General features: G+C 41.8%; 1 protein-coding gene across 3 annotated transcripts in view; it reads right to left on the bottom strand.

The window, feature by feature from the left end:
* SGCZ (sarcoglycan zeta) overlaps positions 1–18,825 on the bottom strand; it is a 547,569-nt gene that overhangs the window by 84,756 nt on the left and 443,988 nt on the right. Inside the window, exon 4 of one of the 3 annotated variants that reach the window (XM_083630760.1) lies at positions 9,826–10,378. The exons of the other annotated variants lie outside the window; for them this stretch is intronic. Coding sequence (XP_083486886.1) covers positions 9,935–10,378 — 444 coding nt within the window. The 3' untranslated portion in view covers positions 9,826–9,934. Of the gene's footprint in view, positions 1–9,825; positions 10,379–18,825 lie in introns of those variants that run through there. 3 annotated transcript variants of the gene reach the window in all.

Raw genomic sequence — 18,825 nt, 5'->3', positions numbered from 1 at the left:
TGTGTATATAGCAGTCACAAAATTAAAATGTTAGCTCAGTTATACCACCTTGCTTTTGCTGAAATGAATGGTTTTTCCCAGTGCTGTTTTTTCTCAAAAAAGAGGTGCCAGACCTCACCACGAATGGCTTCCTTGTTCTCTTATAATGGCAAGAGTGCCCACCTGAAAGGTGTCAGAACTGAGTTCTGGTGAGTGCTGGCTGAAAACCAACAACAACACTGGTTTCCCCACAGATTAATTTGGTGATGAACATTTGATCATATTAAGCCGAGACCACATCCAAATATGTGAGTTTAGGATAGGACAGGCCTTATCACTTAGTTTCAATCACGGCTGGAATATAACTTAGGAACTTTCTAAAGACTTGTTAAGTGAACTACAAGACGAGTTCCTATAGTTACAAATTGTCCCTGACTACACCTGCCTTCTATCTGGATAGACAGCCACATTTTGTTCTGAAGCACCATCAGATCAGTTTTCAACCTAGTGTCCAAATTTGGAGTGGGTTGGCAGCCTTTTGCCCTAGATCAGCCTTTCTCAACGTGTGGGTCCCCCAAATGTTGTTGAACTACAATGCCCATCACCCCTAGCTAGCAAGGCCAGAGCTCAGGGATGATGGGAGTTGTAGTCCAATAACATCTGGGGATCCACAGGCTGAGAACCACTGCCCTAGATAGTAAACACCTCTGATACATTTAATGTTTAGTGGCAGCCTACAGAAATAAGAATTGCCATGATGCAACCATCTTACCTTACTATGCAGTGATTAGCCAGGTGCTATCAAGAAGCTCAGAAACAGAGCAAGATAAAGACAGACATTATTCCTATGCTTATTCAGAACACCTGGAACTCAAAGACAAATTGCTTCTACAAGATGACAGCTTCTTCCTTAAAGGTAAAGGTAAAGGGACCCCTGACCATTAGGTCCAGTCGTGGCCGACTCTGGGGTTGCGGCGCTCATCTCGCTTTATTGGGCGAGGGAGCTGGCATACAGCTTCCGGGTCATGTGGCCAGCATGACTAAGCCGCTTCTGGTGAACCAGAGCAGCGAACCAGAAACGCCATTTACCTTCCTGCTGGAACGGTACCTATTTATCTACTTGTACTTTGACGTGCTTTCGAACTGCTAGGTTGGCAGGAGCAGGGACCGAGCAACGGGAGCTTACCCCATCGCGGGGATTCGAATCGCCGACCTTCTGATCGGCAAGTCCTAGGCTCTGTGGTTTAACCCACAGCGCCACCCGCGTCCCTTAGTTATCACTAAAAGCCATTGCTAGAACCATCCTCCATGGATTTTTTTTTCACTTTAAGCCTTAATTTAAGGCCACTTATGCTGACATACTTAGTGTAATATCCTATCGTAAGGCTACAGAAAACAAAGGAATTGAAGTTCTGTGTGTATGACAGAAGGGAGAGGAATCAAGTCTGTAATACTGTTGTCTTAATACACATTGCCTCCCATTTTTTCCCTAATCTGCAAACAGACAGACATCTGAATGGATCTTTTCTCATGATAACTTGCAGCTTCAGAACTGTTTTTTTTAAAGTCTCCATTATTATACATGAATAGTAATTTCAATATCTTTGATGCAGTGCCTATGTTAAGAGCACTAACTATGATGTTCTTGGCATGTGGTCTGCATTTATTGAAAGAAAATGGTCCTCAAATATCTTTGTACAGACTCTTCATACAGGACATAAAGGTAGTTGCCAGTAGCAACAACCACAATTATGCTTCTGTTACTGCCCCTATTAATCCTGCCAAATGGAGGTCTCAATACTCACACTTCCCCGCACCCTTAAAAAACAAACCCAACTCAGTTTATTAACAGTTATTTTAATTCACCACCATGGATCTATGAAAATGCTTTATTACATATGCTAACCTGAGCAAATGTAAAAAAAAATTCAAAAAAGAATGCATAAAAGACCCCCCCACAACCCCCCCCACATTTCGAGACAGATTCCCATCCAGTTGCAGACTGTTCTCTTACAACACAGAAAAGACATTCACTAACATCCAGAGAATGTCACAAGAATTTCCAAATGGGACTGAACGTTGGATTTGTGGTTTTCTGTGAGTTCCTTCTTCCCCTCAAAATGCAAACCTTTTTTAAAAAAAACTTGAGGATGTTGCAGTCGTTGTTTGTGATATGGGAAACTGAGGGAAAGAAAAGAAATAATTCACTAGCAAGCCTTTGGGCAGAAAGTAACTCTCTGTACTGATACCCAAAGGTCCCCCGCTTCTTCCTGCTTTGAGGGCTGTCAACAGAACGGTGAGGGAATTTCACCCCTAGTAGGAATTAAACAGAACCCTGTTCCTCGTGAGGCTGACCCCGTGTGGAGATGCAGCTGTTATGGGAAGCATCCACTGTATTGTGTCCAGCCATTTGCAGCACAGCCAGTCGGCCCTCCATCCGATTGGGGTGGGAATCAGGATGGTGTGGAGTTGGCTACTGGCTGCCGATGGGTGTGAATTGTCAGAAATGTTGCAGTAAGTCCAACAGCACAAGAGATGGTCAGATCTGCTGTTCATAGGGGGAGTTCTGTCTTCCCTCCTTCCTCTTTCTAAGGGGCAGAATAGGAGCTTCCACTGGAAAAACCCCCACTTCCACTGAAACAGTCATCGCCAGTGTGGTGTAGTGGTTAAGAGTGGTAGTCTTGTAATCTGGTGAACCGGGTTCGCGTCTCCGTTCCTCCACATGCAGCTGCTGGGTGACCTTGGGCTAGTCACACTTCTTTTAAGTCTCTCAGCCCCACTCACCTCACAGAGTGTTTGTTGTGGGGGAGGAAGGGAAAGGAGAATGTTAGCCACTTTGAGACTCCTTCGGGTAGTGATAAAGTGGGATATCAAATCCAAACTCTTCTTCTTCTGCATAATCAAATAAGTATGCTAATCACACCAATTGTTTTCTAAACTCCCTTTGATATGATGAAGGAACACTCTTAAATGGACATGCAGAGGCAATCAGCCCCTAAAGCTCAAAGATAAAGAACGACAAACACCACAAGGAGAATTCAGCCAATATTAAGCATGTTTGCATCCCAAAATCTGCTTAGCTTTGACTGGATCATGTTGAATTTATTTTAAAATTTAAGACTTCTATTTCTGTTGTGGTGGCCTCTAAAGCAACAAGGCTTGAGCTGATCTCTTTCTTCAAGATCCCGTCGCACGGAACTGCCTCTTTCCCCCACAACCTGCTCTGCTGCCTTTCCCCCCCATCTTCATTAATCACCCCTAACATGGTCCAGTTGCTATTCCTTCGCTGGAATGCAGTCTGCATTTTCCAGGAACCTGTGAGGAACCAATCTACACCTTCTACACCAATGGTGTTGCTTAGCGGCACCCATCTCTCAGTTTCTCACCAATCACAAGCCACAGTACTTCCTCAAATCAACAAATAACTAGCTAAGCCAACTGAGCAAGAACACACAGAACTTGGTAGTAAAGGTTATCCCCAGTTAACTAATGCATGGGGCAATTATCTCACCTGCCCAGTAGACGGGGAGAAGTTTGGCCTCCCACCCCTATTGTGTCTATACTTCTTGCTCTACTTGAGGTGATACCTTTAGTATTCAGGCCAGAGAGTGTGGAGAGGAATCCTCCATCGCTCCTCATTTGATGCACGCTTAGCTGCTGTGGTACATCACACCCAGTGATGCTTTGAAGGTCAAGCCCCTCATTTGCTGCTGAGCAATTCAAACAGAGACTAGACTTTCAAACCTCTAATTATTATTAAAAAGTATATTTTAAAGTGTTGGTTTTATCTAACAATGGATTTCATTTCAGTGACATTTGCCTGTGGCTTTTCTTTGTCTATCTGTTGTAAGCAGCTGCTGCCAAAGCTGCACAGAAAATTCTGGCAGCCAGCAGGTCTCCAAAAGAGGTTTACTCTTTTGAGTGCATGATTTGAAAACAGTTGAGATAATCGCCAATAATCCAGCTGCCTCAGAGGGTGAATTTGAAGTCTGGCAGTGCTTAGCGCTGGGTGGTGATGTACCACTTTGTCTCAACCCACCTACAGCCCCATATTTTACTTTTGGGCCCTTCAGTGTTTCCTCAATAATATCAATCACATAAAATAAAAAGGTCTGGAAAGAGAATTTTAAAAAGACTGCCATTATTTTAAAGGCAATTTTAACCTCCACCCTATTGTTGTTGTGGCTTATGCAAATTGAAGCAACACTGATAAAATACAGAAGGCTAAAAACATATGAAAGATCATATTTAAATTACTTTTAACTATGATCTTTTATATGTTTTTAGCCTTCTATATTCTGTCAGTGTTGCTTTAATTTGCATAAGGCAATTATGCAAAACTATAATAGAATGAAAGTAATATAAAAACTGATCTATTAAATTACAGATAGCAAAAACATCACTGCACTATTTGAAAGCCGTTCCATTTTTTTATTTTTTTATTTTTAAAGGCAGTGATAGCAGCCTGATATGCTGCCCTTGTGAATACTGTTGCACGAGTTGTCTCACCTTGCCTCATGAGTGGGCCAGCCCGCATATTATTATAAAAAGGTTTCCTAGCTGGTGTAGCTGATCTCCTTACAGTTACAGTTGTACCTTGGTAGTCAAAAACCCTGGAACTCAGACGTTTTGGCTCCTGAACGCTGCAAACTTGGAAGTGGTTGTTCCGGTTTGCAAACATTCTTTTGGAACCCAAATGTCCAATGGGGCTTCCTGCAGCCAATCAGAAGCTGTGATTTGGTTTTTGAACGTTTTGGAAGTCGAACGGACTTCCAGAACGGATTCCGCTCAACTGCCAAGGTATAACTGCATTTCCTTGTTGCACAGAAATAGGTTGCAGTTAGGGATGAGTGAATCGCCAGTTTCACTTTCTCACACTTTCTCCTTTTCCTCCACTCCTAAATTCAATTCTCCACATTTCCACATCAGTTTGCAATTTTGGTTAAGAAAAAAAAAATCCTCATGAAAATTCATCAGCATTTTTGTGTGAATTTTTCCACCTTTTTAGAAGATGATTTACCTCAATATAATGCATTCTTAATTGTTTGCATGCAATGCTTGGATGAAGAACTGCTCTGCAAAATGTGAAGTGTGAATTTTGAAGGGTGACTCTGTTTCAGTTCCTATATGACTTTAGAAAGCTGCAAACTAGGTAGCTTCACTTTCAAATGCATATTGAATCAAGTTTATCCTCCACCCCGAGCTGTAATGCACTTACTCAGTCCCTACTTGCCAACCTCAGTATCATTTGTTCAGCTCATTATATTCTCCATTCTATTGTGATAAGATTCTTCTGTTGTCATAACATTGCTACCTTGATGTGTAGCATACGTAGCGGTTGATTCTGATGGCAGTTCCAACCCCAGCCATGCCAGAGTTAAATTTCCCCCAGTCGCGCCCCCTACCAGCACTGATTGGCCAGTGGCCAGCACCAGTGACGTGGCCTGGATGGCACAAGGGGGGGGGCCATCAACTTCCAGGTCACTGCAAGGGTCCGGGTGCCTGGCTGCAACACCGCTCACCGAAAAAAGTGAGCAGACTTCTAAAACAATATGATTCCAGAAAGCTGCGACTTGCCAAAACAGTTAATAATTAGTCTAATTCATTGTCTCGGAAGGAGGTAAGATGACAAGTATCATATCACAGACGCCTTTGAGCTGCCTTTGTGCCAATTGTCCTATATGCCTATGTGCACTTGGCTTTTGAAAGGTCAATACAAAATCAGCTGGCATACTGACAGTTCATATTTATTCTAATTGCTATAATCTAGTAGAAAATTACCTTGCCCAATAAATCATTTGCAAGCATTCCTGCATAAAGTAAAACTTGCTTTTATCCAAGTGCCAGCTGCCAAGGGTTGTGCTCTTTGTTTTTTTGTTTTTTACCCCTGTTTTTGACAACACAAAACTTTGGATACAAAACCTATAAATTTAACCATCAATACTGGCATTATTAAGGAAAATTAAACCAGCTATGCCTCTTTTCTATATCCCATTTCTACCTTTCATTAGGAAAAAGATGTATGAAAAGAAATCTTATTTAGCTACTCTTAGTATCAGTTTCAAATTTGCTATTACAATACATTCTTCATGCAATCTCCTGTTGTAGTTATTAGCGTAAGAAAATAGTATTTCAATGTTCAATGGATGTATTCATAAGGAAATATGGATCAGAATCATGTGGTGTGTTTGGGATCCAAATAACTGAACAACTAGGGACACTTGAAGAAATTGATCTCTGTGAATTCCAAAATCAATTGATCTGATCTGCTTCTCCTGGACTGATGTGTGCATGGGAACAAATCCATTATTGGGATATTATACTTTTCAGAATTTTGCAATACAGATTTTTTTAAAATAAAAAAATGCATCAAAATGCCTATTTTGAGAGGAAATCCATTTGAGAAATGCCCACTTCTAGTGAAAGCATGCCTAATTTTCATATGTAAATGCTTTTTTAAAAAAAACCCAACAACCTGCAGTTTAATGTGGAAAGCAGGACAAAATGGGAAAACGTGTGACATGTGAAGTTTCACATACAAAAATTACTGGTCCATACATCCTTATTCACAACTAGCTTCATGTGTTCAGGGGGTCTTGGTTTTCTCAGATAAGTACCACCCATCAGCTGCATAGCAAAAAGCTTTTGAAAGTAAGTACACTTTTCAAAACAGATTGTGATATGGGATTGAAAGCTTGCTGTCCAAAGGAGAATGAAAAGGAATAGCAGATTTTGGCATCCATAAAGTGCATTTTGGAACCCTAGCCTATCTCCCAACTATGCCCTAAACACACGTCTACTTTAAATGTATGGCATTTTCCAGTAGGTTTTGTTCATTTATCATATTTCTTAAACCAGGACTGGCTTTTCCATTCATTCATTCATTCATTCATTCATTCATTCATTCGTTTTGTATACTGTCCTTCATCTGAAGATCACAGGGCAGTTCACAACATAAAAATAGAAAATAGGGTCACAAAATGCATGATAAAACAAAACAAACAAATAAACAAACAAACCAATGACCCCCCCACACACGAACACATTAAAAAGGTCATAGAATTTCAATCAGCCAAAAGCCTGGTTATAGAGAAACATTGCTGTTTGGTGCCTAAAGATATGTAATGAAGGTGCCAGGCAAGTCTCCCGAGGGAGAACATTCCACTGCATAAAAGGCCCATTTTTGTAGTTTTCAGCTAAAAAGGGGGGGGGGGTCTTCTGGTGAGGATGGAGGAAGGCATGCTTCTTCCTGTTTCCTGAACCTCTCTGAAACCTCCTAACGTTGGCACTGACCTCAGAATTGTACTTGTCAAGAGGGAGAGGGGGGCCCATTTGCAAAGGTAAAAAGAGGTGACACTGCCCCCCCCTTTCTGCTCTGTTGGTAGAGCTCACATCATCACCTGCTGGTTAATTCAGTAATGATGATGATGATGATACCCACAAGCCTGCTCCGCCCCCCCCCCAGTAATTTTCAGTAAGTTTATGAAGATGGTAACTGTGGCGTTTGCCCTCCAAGGTGGGTCATAAGGAAAGGGTTAAATGAGTGTGTAGTGATTAGCCAGTGGGAACCCAAGGGAAGGAGTTAGAGTTGGAGTTGTTGGGAAGTCAGTTGGGAGTTGGAGAAGAAAGAGGGAGGATAAGTCTGTGGGTTGATCGAGTTTTGATGTGAGAGAGTGAGAGAAACTGTTAGGAGGAGTCAGATAGACAGTTGGGATAATCAGTTAGAAGTTATTAGGAAGGTATAGGCTGGTAAAGAAACTAAGATTAAGAAACTGACAAGAAAAATTATCTGAAACCATAAACTTGTTAATGCTCATAAAATAAACTTTCTTATTTGATTTAATGTTAACAACTGTCTGGACTCTGTGTGTACCCGAGAGAAACAGGTTGGTGGCAGCGGGGAAGCAATCACAGTGGTGGCACAGGGATCAATAGACCATCAAATGTCCGGGGACCCTGTGTGATCGCCACAGTAACATTTTAAGACTGATTTTTTATATATATAATGAAACAGTTTGAGACATGAGTGGTTAACCCAGGCATAGGCAAACTCCGGCCCTCCAGATGTTTGGGACTACAATTCCCATCATCCCTAGCTAACAGGACCAGTGGTCAGGGATGGTGGGAATTGTAGTCCCAAACATCTGGAGGGCTGGAGTTTGCCTATGTCTGGGTTAACCCATAGCAGTTAAGTCATATTCAATCCCCACTCAAGCAATTCCTGGTGCTCCCAGAAGTCCCTCAACCATCTGGCTTCTTAAAATAAGAAAATAATAATTTTTAAAAGAAGCCAGATAAGTTAGCACCAATGTCTTAAACTGTTCTGATATTTTTATTATGACCATTCTTAAAATGTTACCATCTTTGTAAAATCACTGTCAAAGCATGACCATAGTTCAAGGGAAGCGTGGTGAAATCTAACTTTGCACCTTCATCATATTTTAATAATTTGGTAATTGTGTTTGGCCACATATGGCCTCCTGGGATTTATAATTAGGAATTCACAGATGATTAAACACAGCTGGCTTACATGATTACATCATTCCAACTAATTATAAATAGGTCATTTCCTTCAAATATCCAATATATTTACTGTGGCAAAGGGTTTGGGCAGGGAGAGTTTAGCAGATAAAAAATATCCAGCGGAATTTCGATAAATGTTGGTTGGATGAAAAGCAAAATGAAAAGCATCTTTCAACTGTATGACATTTATAACATGAGAAAATAACCTCTTTGAAGAAGAAATCCAGTATGAAGTTATGCTAAATGGGGTATAAATATTATTTATGTAGTAGGTGGGCAAGCTTTCTTAAGTCAATTGGCTTGACATTTTTCAAACACCCGTTTTTAATGCTGTCAGCCAATTCTGATTTCTACTTAAATCACACAAAGTATAATAAGCATTAGCTTTCATTTAAAAAAGGTTTTAAAAAGCATTTCATTGGTTTTTAACAACAGACCAGCCGCAAGGAACTATTTTTAATATTTGACAGCACCTATAATTCCTCTGCAGCATTCATCAGTCATATATGCTCATCAGGCATTCATAAATGGAACGGACAACATGCAGGAATTGAACTGAGATGGCTCTAAGCCAGAAATCGCCCTAGACATTTGGGTGCCTGAGGCAGAAAATCCAAATGGTTCCTGCAATTGTGGGTGTCTTTTAAATGTGAAAACTAAATAACCGACCATTTGCTAACCTTCCATTGTACCTCAAAATCTGCTGTCTGAAGTTGGCAGCCTCATTCTGCGTAAATGATAGGGCTGGCTTCAATTCTAATCTCATGGAGTCATAGAACTGTAGAGTTGGAAGGTACCCAGAGGGTCATCTCGTCCAACCCCTGCAATTTATAGGTTAGCAGTTCACCTTGGTTACCATTTCGCATCTTAGTGGTGCTTATTGTGTTGATGTTAAAGGCTACCCTTTATGAATCACTGCTCTTGAAACTGAAGACCAGTTCAAGAGGCTGCTGGACTAAGACTTTCATCAGCCCCAGACGGCATAGCTGGTGTCGGCTATCCCTGTTGTAGACCATCTGTTGTATGTGTTAAACCTGTACCTTACTGTTCTGATGTTACTACACTTGCTCTCTTCCATGCTTGCATCTTAAAAGCAAATGTGTGTGTGGGAGTCCTATTAGAACTGGCCCACAGAAGTGTAATGTAAGAAGTGTTTCAATTCAGAAGGCAACTTGTGAAAAGAAGGCTACAGTCCTCCTTGACCCTTGTTATCTATTTATAGTAATTTATTATTTGTACCCCGCCCATCTGGCTGGGTTTCCCCAGCCACTCTGGGCAGCTTCCAACAAAGATGAAAAATACATTCAAATGTCACACATTAAAAACTTCCCTGAACAAGGCTGCCTTCAGATGTCTTCTAAATGTCAGGTAGTTGTTTATCTCTTCCCACAACCACTTTAAATCTACCACGAGGGGATTTTTGCCCAGTTACTTAATATAAATATATACTGGCCAGGATCAAATGAGACCTATGTACAGAGGCAAAGTATGGATGGGTTGCTGATTTTCCCTCATTGTTGTAGCCCTTTACTCCCAATGCAATGCTGAGGTAAGTGTTCCCTTGATGGTTAGGGACAATTTGGGAGTGGGGCATGGGATACAGCATAAGGATGGGGTGACTGAAAAGGCCATACATGGTGCTTAGGATCCTGAGAACTATATATGTATATATATCCATGTTAATGGTAGCAATATGGTTCTGTAGTCCACTGCAAGCTAAATAGTTGGTGCAATCTGGCTCTGAAAAGGAAAATGAATACTCACTGTTGAGTTTCCTTTCTGTGCTCTCCAGATGCAGACAGTCCAACAAGTGATTGGGTAGTGCCCTCCCTCTTGGACTGAAGGCAGGATCCTGACTGGACAATGGCCTCTGGTCCTAGGGAGGAGTACACATATGCCTTACCCAGACCTAAGGTCTGAACAATTAACTAAACTAAGAACCCCTCACATAAAATAATGGTATACCATCAAACCATCTTTAAGTGATTGGGTAACAAGGTTTTAAAAAGCAAATAGCTAGTTATCACCTTAGATCCATAAGCGAGAATCTAAAATTGGAAGCACAGTATTTTTGCTTCAAGGACATAAAGGTGAAAAGCTCAAGTCTGATGCTTTCCTGTCCTTACTGTCCGGAGGAAAATGTGCTGCCATATTACAGTGGACTCACCAAGCTAAAGAGAGTCTTCCAGCCATGTATGATGACGCATGGGGGCTTGATAAAACTCCTGCCTGCCTGGGATTGCAAAGACAAGGGGGAAAGTGTTGTCAGCAAGCCATAATATGTGGCTGGTGGACAACATTTGGTTCAGCCAGACAAATGTCACACTGGCGTCAACTATGGCTTGGTTTGGCTTTGGTTTCCCTATATGCACGATCCTTGCAATATTGGCCAGCTCAAACAGTCACCTCAAAGTTTCCACCCCATTCTGGTAAATGTACAGAACCTCAAGTAGTTGCCCGATGGCTTAGAATCACTGATGAAACTATTGCTCTTATCAAAGTGAATCACTGATGAAACTATTACTCTTATCAAAGTGACTTCCACAGGAGATACTTTCAGTGCTTCTTTTCAGTGCATTCTCATAACCCACCATTTTACAACAGACCTCTTTGCCTCACATCCCTCCCCTAGCCAGTTCACAAAAATGGCCCCACCACTAAATTCCTTCCATGTGGCTCACAGAGCGGCTAAAATGTGTCCTGGTAGGATTGTGGCAGCTTTACAGCCTGATCTGGATTGATATGAGTTTACCTGAGAGCAAGTATAATAGGATTATTGCAACTTTTCAGTTGGTTAATTCAGAAGTAAAATTGCAATCCTAATCCCACATTCCTGGGAGTAAGGCCCATTGAACTCAGCAAGACTTCCTTCTGAGTAGACATGGTTAGGGTTGCTCATTCTTGCAATTTACTCAGAAGTAAAGTTAATTTGTTTAAATGGGAATTACTCCAAGTTTAAATAGTTTAGGACAGCAGCAAACAACTACTTTCTAGATAAGGTTCTGAGCGTACTGAAACTTTTTCAGATTTATTTTCTGTACATTTGATTTCAGGCAAGTTGATACAAGGCGAGAGCAGATAGACGAGTAGTTGTGACAGAGGGAGAAAAAAGGTGACAAAAAAGGGTGGAATGCAGGAAAGGAAGAGGAGACTCGGGTCCCCAGGGAAGGAGATGCTTAGTTAAAGTTAATTAAATTAATATGCAAATCCTATGCATCTCTACTCAGAAGAAAGGTCCATTTATTTTAATGGGACTTACTCTCAAATAAGTACTCAACTTTAATATGGGTTGATTTGGAATGAAAATTAGTTTTATTTAATTGATTGTTAAAAAAAAGAAAGAAATGGGAAATGGCAAGACTTTGCAAAGTAAAAGAAAAAACACATTTTGTTTTGGAACTATAACTGGACATTGTTTCAGTTTGGGAGAAGCCATCATCGAACAGGGGCAATGAAGAACAACTGCCATCTATATTAGGTTCTGGGGGTGATGAACCTTCCCCAGAAATCCTGTTCCTTTTTATTTCAGGCAAGTTGACATTAGCAAGGAGCAAGGGCAACTGAAAGGTGAATTTAAAGATGGCAGAAAAGGTGACACAAGGTGGAAGAAAGTGAGCAAAAGGGAAAGGGAAATGAGAGAGGAAGGAAATATCAAGAAGGTGAAATGGAGTAGAAGAAAGAAAGTATAGAAGTCTGAGAAGGTAAAGAGAATGCAGAAGATGACAAGAGCAGAGAGAAAGAGGAAACAGGCAGACTTGTGAAAGAAGGGGAGCCGAGGGTGTGTGGCAACCGAGAAAGAACTGAGAAAATGCAGGGAGGAAGCAAAGGTGGAAGGTGAAAGAACAAAGGCAAGACCGGTGATGGAGGAAAAAGGCAGCAGAAAGAAAGAAGGCAGTGAAAAGTTATAGAAAGTGGTCCAAAAGCTTTTTTGGGTACCAAAACACAAGCATAAATGGTTGTGATTATGTATTTATTTCATAAAATTTCTATTTGGCTTGATTGTTAAAAACTTCAAAACAATTTACAGAAAGATAAAACCAAGGAAATTCACGACCATATTTTCAAACATACAAAAGTTAAAATCTGAAACAGATTAAAACAAATTGCCCTCTTGCTCAGCATCAACCACAGGCTTAATTGAAGGGGGTGGGATGGAAGCCAAAGAGAGGATACTACTATTAAGAGGGTTCAAAAGTTTCACGGCCAATACCTGAACTAATGAAAAAAATAGTATTCCAAAAGAAAAGCGAAAATGTGGAGGTAGGTCCCATGTTCCTGGCCAAGAGTCTAAAATGGATCTTGGGTCTGGATTAGACTAGAAGCGACTCTGAGATGTCAAGCAGGGTTTTCTCCCAGCCTGACCTGGTGATGCCAGGAGTTGAACTCAGGACCTCTCCATATAAACCAGATGTTCAGTCACCAAGTGATGGCATAATAAAAGTAAAGGGACCCCTGACCATTAGGTCCAGTCGTGGCCGACTCTGGGGTTGCAGCGCTCATCTCGCTTTATTGGCTGAGGGAGCCGGCGTACAGCTTCCGGGTCATGTGGCCAGCATGACTAAGCCGCTTCTGGCGAACCAGAGCAGCACACGGATACGCCGTTTACCTTCCCGCCGGAGTGGTACCTATTTATCTACTTGCACTTTGACGTGCTTTTGAACTGCTAGGTTGGCAGGAGCAACAGGAGCAACAGGAGCTCACCCCGTCGTGGGGATTCGAACCGCCGACCTTCTGATCGGTAAGTCCTAGGCTCTGTGGTTTAACCCACAGTGCCACCCATGTTCCAAGTCATGGCATAATAGTTGCCAGTAAAAAAATGCTCCCCACTCACATGATTGCTGCAGTATATGTAATCTGTTTCCCAAGACTGGATTGCTCATAGCTTTCAGTTCAGGCAGTGAACTTCACCAATGGGAAGTCGGTTACATATGTTGCAACATGCATGGGCAGATTATTCCCCTGAACATGTAAGACTTCTCAGTGACAATAACATTGCCACCTTAATGTATGAAGCTGACCAAGCAATGAAAAGAAAAGACAGAGCAAGCTGTCCTTTTTTTCCTATGGAACCTTATAATCTTGAAAAAATTACATTTAATATAAATGAAAAACTTCTAAAATTTAAAAAGCTTATTACTATTTATTGTTAGGAAGCAAGCAAGGTTACTCCTAGGAGATACATTAACCAAACTGGTGGGATTTCTGAGAGATATGTTAGTCAATAGGCTTTAGCTGAACATTTTCTGCAGCCGTAACTCGCATACAACACTCCTAGTTGCTTCTTGGTCATCAAAGAAAACTGACACTGCTATGAACTGTCTAGGCAAATGAGCAATGATCAAAACTCTAGGGTGCTTCTCAAAGTCTCTTCAAACACAAGCAAAAAGGCCCTGAAAGGACAAGCACATTATCTGTCAAGAAAACAACAACAAAACCTCTTCCCCATGATCTTTAAAGGTACTGAAACATCAGCCAGGGTTGACTTGAAAATGCTCTCTGAAGTAGCTGTCTCATTATTTTTTGGTGACGAATCAAAATATTGACAGTCTGAGGTGTTTTATATATTTTGGTATCAACTTTAAGGCCAATTTGGAGGTGACTTTAAATGGGTCTTTGCATTGAACATGTAAGTTTTTAAAATTATTTTTAAATGCAAGCAACATCTGCTGCTGTGGGGTGCTGTGGGATTGGGGCTGATAATTGTTGGGATTCTCACCCTTCGGTGGTCCTGTATAAACCCCCACCTGCTATTTGTATTGGGAAGAAACTGCAATACAGTGGTACCTCGGTTTTCAAACGTAATCCATTCCAGAAGTCTGAGTTCTGAAACATTCGAAAACTGAAAACTCAACAGCCGGCAGCTAGGCCTCAGGATCTTGCACTCAGCGGAAGCCACAAGGCATGTTCTAATTCTGAGGCGTGTTTGAAAACAGAAGCATTTACTTCTTGGTTTATGGCGTTCGAAAACCGAAATGTTTGTCAACAGAGACATTCGAAAACCAAGGTACCACTATACAGAAAAACGCAAAATACTCTCACACGCAGTTTGGCCCTCTGACAAGGTAAGAGGAAGCAGGCATCTGCCCCTTGGCAGTATGGACAAGAATGTGAAGTGGATTAAAAAAAAAACCAAATTCTAAGAATCAATAAAGCTGTTTGCATTGAACATTCAGATAGCATCATCTTAATTGCCTTTCAGGTGGAGAGTTTCTACAACATATTTATTACAGTTAAAAATCAATAACCCTTGGATAAAAACACTACTTAAGAGCCGAAAAAATGTGTGTTCATAGCATAAATAAAGGCATTCAGAATATTTCTGTTTTTCTAAAGGGCTTGGAGAAGCTGATGGGCAAGATCACCAATGATCTGACTGGTGTACTGCTGTCTCGACTACTGGATGGAATTTTGCAGCCTTGAGGCAGCTCGCACCACTGCATCATGCTGCCAAGGGGTGAAGGAGAAATGTTATCATTTCCCTTCTTCCTCAGAATTCTAACCAGGTGCAGAAGTATGATAAAGGACTCTGCGCCACACAGCAGAACGATACAGACAAATGGCTTATAAAGTACTTGCATGCACAGTTTGGTTAAGTTCCTGTTTGTTCATGAAACTCTCTTTATTTGCAAGCATGCTGGCTGTGTCGGATTCGAGGATAGACAAATGATGCATTAAGGATGTACGGTATGTGTTGCAGCCAGTGGAGGGGGGTCCCTTATGGCAAACAGGGGCTGCCATACCAACCCCAATCTGCCCTCCGCCATCCCCCACTGTCCCAACCAGTCCAGGGGTCAGTATGGCTGTCAGCTTCTGCCTCCTCCTTAGTGCCAATGTGCCCTTTGCAGAACTCAACAAGGAGAAGGATAGTGGCAAAACTAGAATATGCTGGATCTGCCAGTCACCGGCTCTGGCCCCCGCCTACTGTTGGCCTCCATGCTTTCTGACCCATCAATCTCAATGGGTACCAACCACCAGCAGCTATAGCTCCAATGTAGATGGCGTGGCTAAATCTACCATTAGGCAGAGTGAGGTGGCTGCCTCAGAAGACAGGAGCTGGGCAATGGCCAATGGCTGACTTTGGGCTTTCAAATTTCAGCCACACCCTTGCGCCCTCACCTCTCGTCTTCCACATTATGTCATTTTTGCGGTGCCCCTTGCAATGCCTCTCAGCTTGGTGTGCAGTACAGCAGCGCCATGTCTCCTCCTCCTTTCTCCTCCAGTGACTCTTAGTATGTTGCAGTTTCCTCAGTGTGTGCTGTATGAGAGAGCAGGGGAACTCACGGCATGATGTTTTGCCTTCATGAAAGTTAATGGGTGCAAGACAGGAGGGAGCGGCGCAAGGCCTATGCAATTGGCAACATTCTTAATTGGTCATTCTGGTTTTCAGGCACTGTTAAAACTCAAACAAATTCAGGCTTACTGGGAAATCTGTAAAATAAGAACAAACTATTTCCCATGAATTCTTGCTCTCATTGACTACAAAGCACAGTCAGAATTCAAGGAATCCTTGGCGTATAGTTCTGTAGCTGGCTTATTCAGCGTAATGTGTGTTCTCACAGTCAGTTCCAGTTAAAATAGGTCACAAGAGGTCTTTTCATCATGTAATGGCCATATAACTAACTGGAAAAGACCTCAATATAGCCACCAAATCCCACCATGTTCTAGAAAGAAGTCTTGCCCTGAAGCCTCAATGTTCTTTTCTACTTTCCCTTCAGTGTATTCCCACAACTGTATACTATGCTTTGAAATCTTTAGGTATTCTGAGAAAATTCATGTTGTGCAGATAATGGCCTTTGTGTTCTTCATAGGTCAAAGCCTATTTGAAGACCCTTTAACTTAATTTCTTCACTATGTTGAGGGAAAACCTCTAATATCGCACTGTACAGACACAGATAACAATCACTGCATAGTACACTACATAATTGATTTTTTTTTTACAGCTCTCTACAGTCATAAAATGAAACAGCATTATCCTATTTGCATGTGTATTCTGTTGTGCTGCTTCCTGCAAGATTAGTTGAAAGCTACTGATGGATTTATACATTTTCCCTACCTTAGATCAAGAGAGAGAAAAGGAAATGCTACCATTGGGCAAAGATGGGTGACATCTTACTGCAGACCACTGGAATGCACACTTCTGAAACACCCCTTGCAACGCATATTTAAATTGACAGGGACACATGGAAAATAAATATTTACAGAAGACCAAGATAACAGCTAGGTGCCTATTCAGTGTTAGCTGAGTGGGTACATGAGACAGACCTAATAAATCTTTTTAAAAAGTGAAAATGCTTTATAGACAGGTAGTCAAACTTTTTCCAAAGGTAAATAAATTGAAATGTTTGAGTGTGTCACCCACACAAACTTCAGCATACAGTAATGGATGGCATGGACACACACACAGGCAATTATTTAGAATTCAGTCTTAACACTTTGCTGCAGAAACACAAACAGTAAATACTTTGGATATTTGACACAGCAACATTTAAGTCAGTGTTGCAGGTCTGAATAATGAACTGCTGTCCCTACTTGAATTAAATTGGAAGCCATTTTAAAATGCATTACAGTGGTACCTCGGGTAACATATGCTTCAGGTTACATACCCTTCAGGTTACAGACTCCGCTTACCCAGAAATAGTACCTCGGGTTAAGAACTTTGCTTCAGGATGAGAACAGAAATCATGCTCCGGCGGCGCAGCAGCAGGAGGCCCCATTACCTAAAGTGGTGCTTCAGGTTAAGAACAGTTTCAGGTTAAGAATGGACCTCCGGAACGAATTAAGTACTTAACCTGAGGTACCACTGTATATTACTGCAAGATTCTACCCACACCCATTATATATATATATATGGAGGAATATTACCACACACAAAAAAACTCTGTGTGTGTGTGTGTGTGTGTGTGTTGACTATGGGATTTTGTGATGCAATGAAGCTTCTGGCAGTGATAAGAAAGCCTCTGACTGCCCCTTGCTTAGCTTCTCTGATCCTAAGGATTTCTGGCTACCCATTGGTGGCTCAACTTCTCCAACCACTGAAAGTGGCAGGACATTAGGAGATATAGCAAGGAGCTAGGAAAGGGGGATTGTCTGGAGATGACAGTGAGTCAAAATACAGTGTAAACTTGGTTGTCAAACATAATCCATTCTGGAAGACCGTTCGACTTCTGAAATGTTCGACAACCGAGGCACAACTGCTGGTCAGCAATTGCAATGGACAACATGGAGAAACACGGCTTGGAAGCCATCTGACTTCTGAGGTGCATTCCAAAACGGAAGCATTCACTTCCAGGTTGCTGGCGTTCAAAAGCCGAAACGTTCAACTTTCAAAGTGTGCGACAGTCAAGGTTCCACTGTATAGAAGTAGCCAAGGAAAGGCAGTGGTGGAGCTCCTTACAGAAGCTCTCACTCTTCTTTCCCATAATGCCTCTGGATCAATGCTACATCAAGTCCAACTGGGAGCCACCACTTTCCTCCCAGAAATCTTCCTCCAAGTGATGCTACAATTTGGCATTGCTTTGATTCCAGGGTCATCCAAGGAGAGAACTTGGAGGGGGGGGCATTAGACAGAAGAAGAAACCACCAATGTCACCCATCTGCCAATGGTAAGTATTGTCTTGAACAACTTTGGAAAGCTCTGTCTCCCTGAAACCTATCTCACTCCCCATTTTAGATGCCCTTTTTCAGTGCCAAATAAATTTTAGTTCATCACTCATTATTCTTCAATCTAAACACACACACGCGCCATACTGTATACAGTCATACCACAGGTTACAGATGCTTCAGGTTGCGTTTTTTCGGGTCACAGACCACCAAAACCGGGAAATACCAGAATGGGTTACTTCCAGGTTTCGACGGTCACACATGTGCAGAAGCATCGACTCGCAACCCGTGCGTGCGCAGATGTGCTGCTGTGGGTTGCAAACGTGCCTCCCACACGGATCATGTTCGCAACCCGAGCGTCCAATGTATCTGGGTTTGTTTTACAGTCTACGGCTCAAATCCACTCTGAGTGCTCTTTATTTGTTCCCATTTTTGGCTGGTCTGGATGGTCTGGATCCCATTTCTAAGCTACATACCCTCCAACATTTCGCCGATGAAAATAGGGACACCCTGTTCCATCATCACCATCACCATCATTTTACTATTTATACCCTGGCAATCTGGCTGGGTTGCCCCAGCCACTCTGAGCAGCTTCCAACATATATAAAAACATAATAAAACATGAAACATTAATAAACTTCCCCATACAGGGCTGCTTTTAGATGGTTTGGAAGTTGGATAATGCCATACCCTCTAACATTTCTCCACTGAAAATAGGGATGC

The sequence above is a fragment of the Podarcis filfolensis genome (assembly GCF_964270895.1).
Source record: "Podarcis filfolensis genome assembly, chromosome: 9".
NCBI lineage: Eukaryota > Metazoa > Chordata > Lepidosauria > Squamata > Lacertidae > Podarcis > Podarcis filfolensis.
This window is presented reverse-complemented; position numbering and strand designations above follow the sequence as displayed.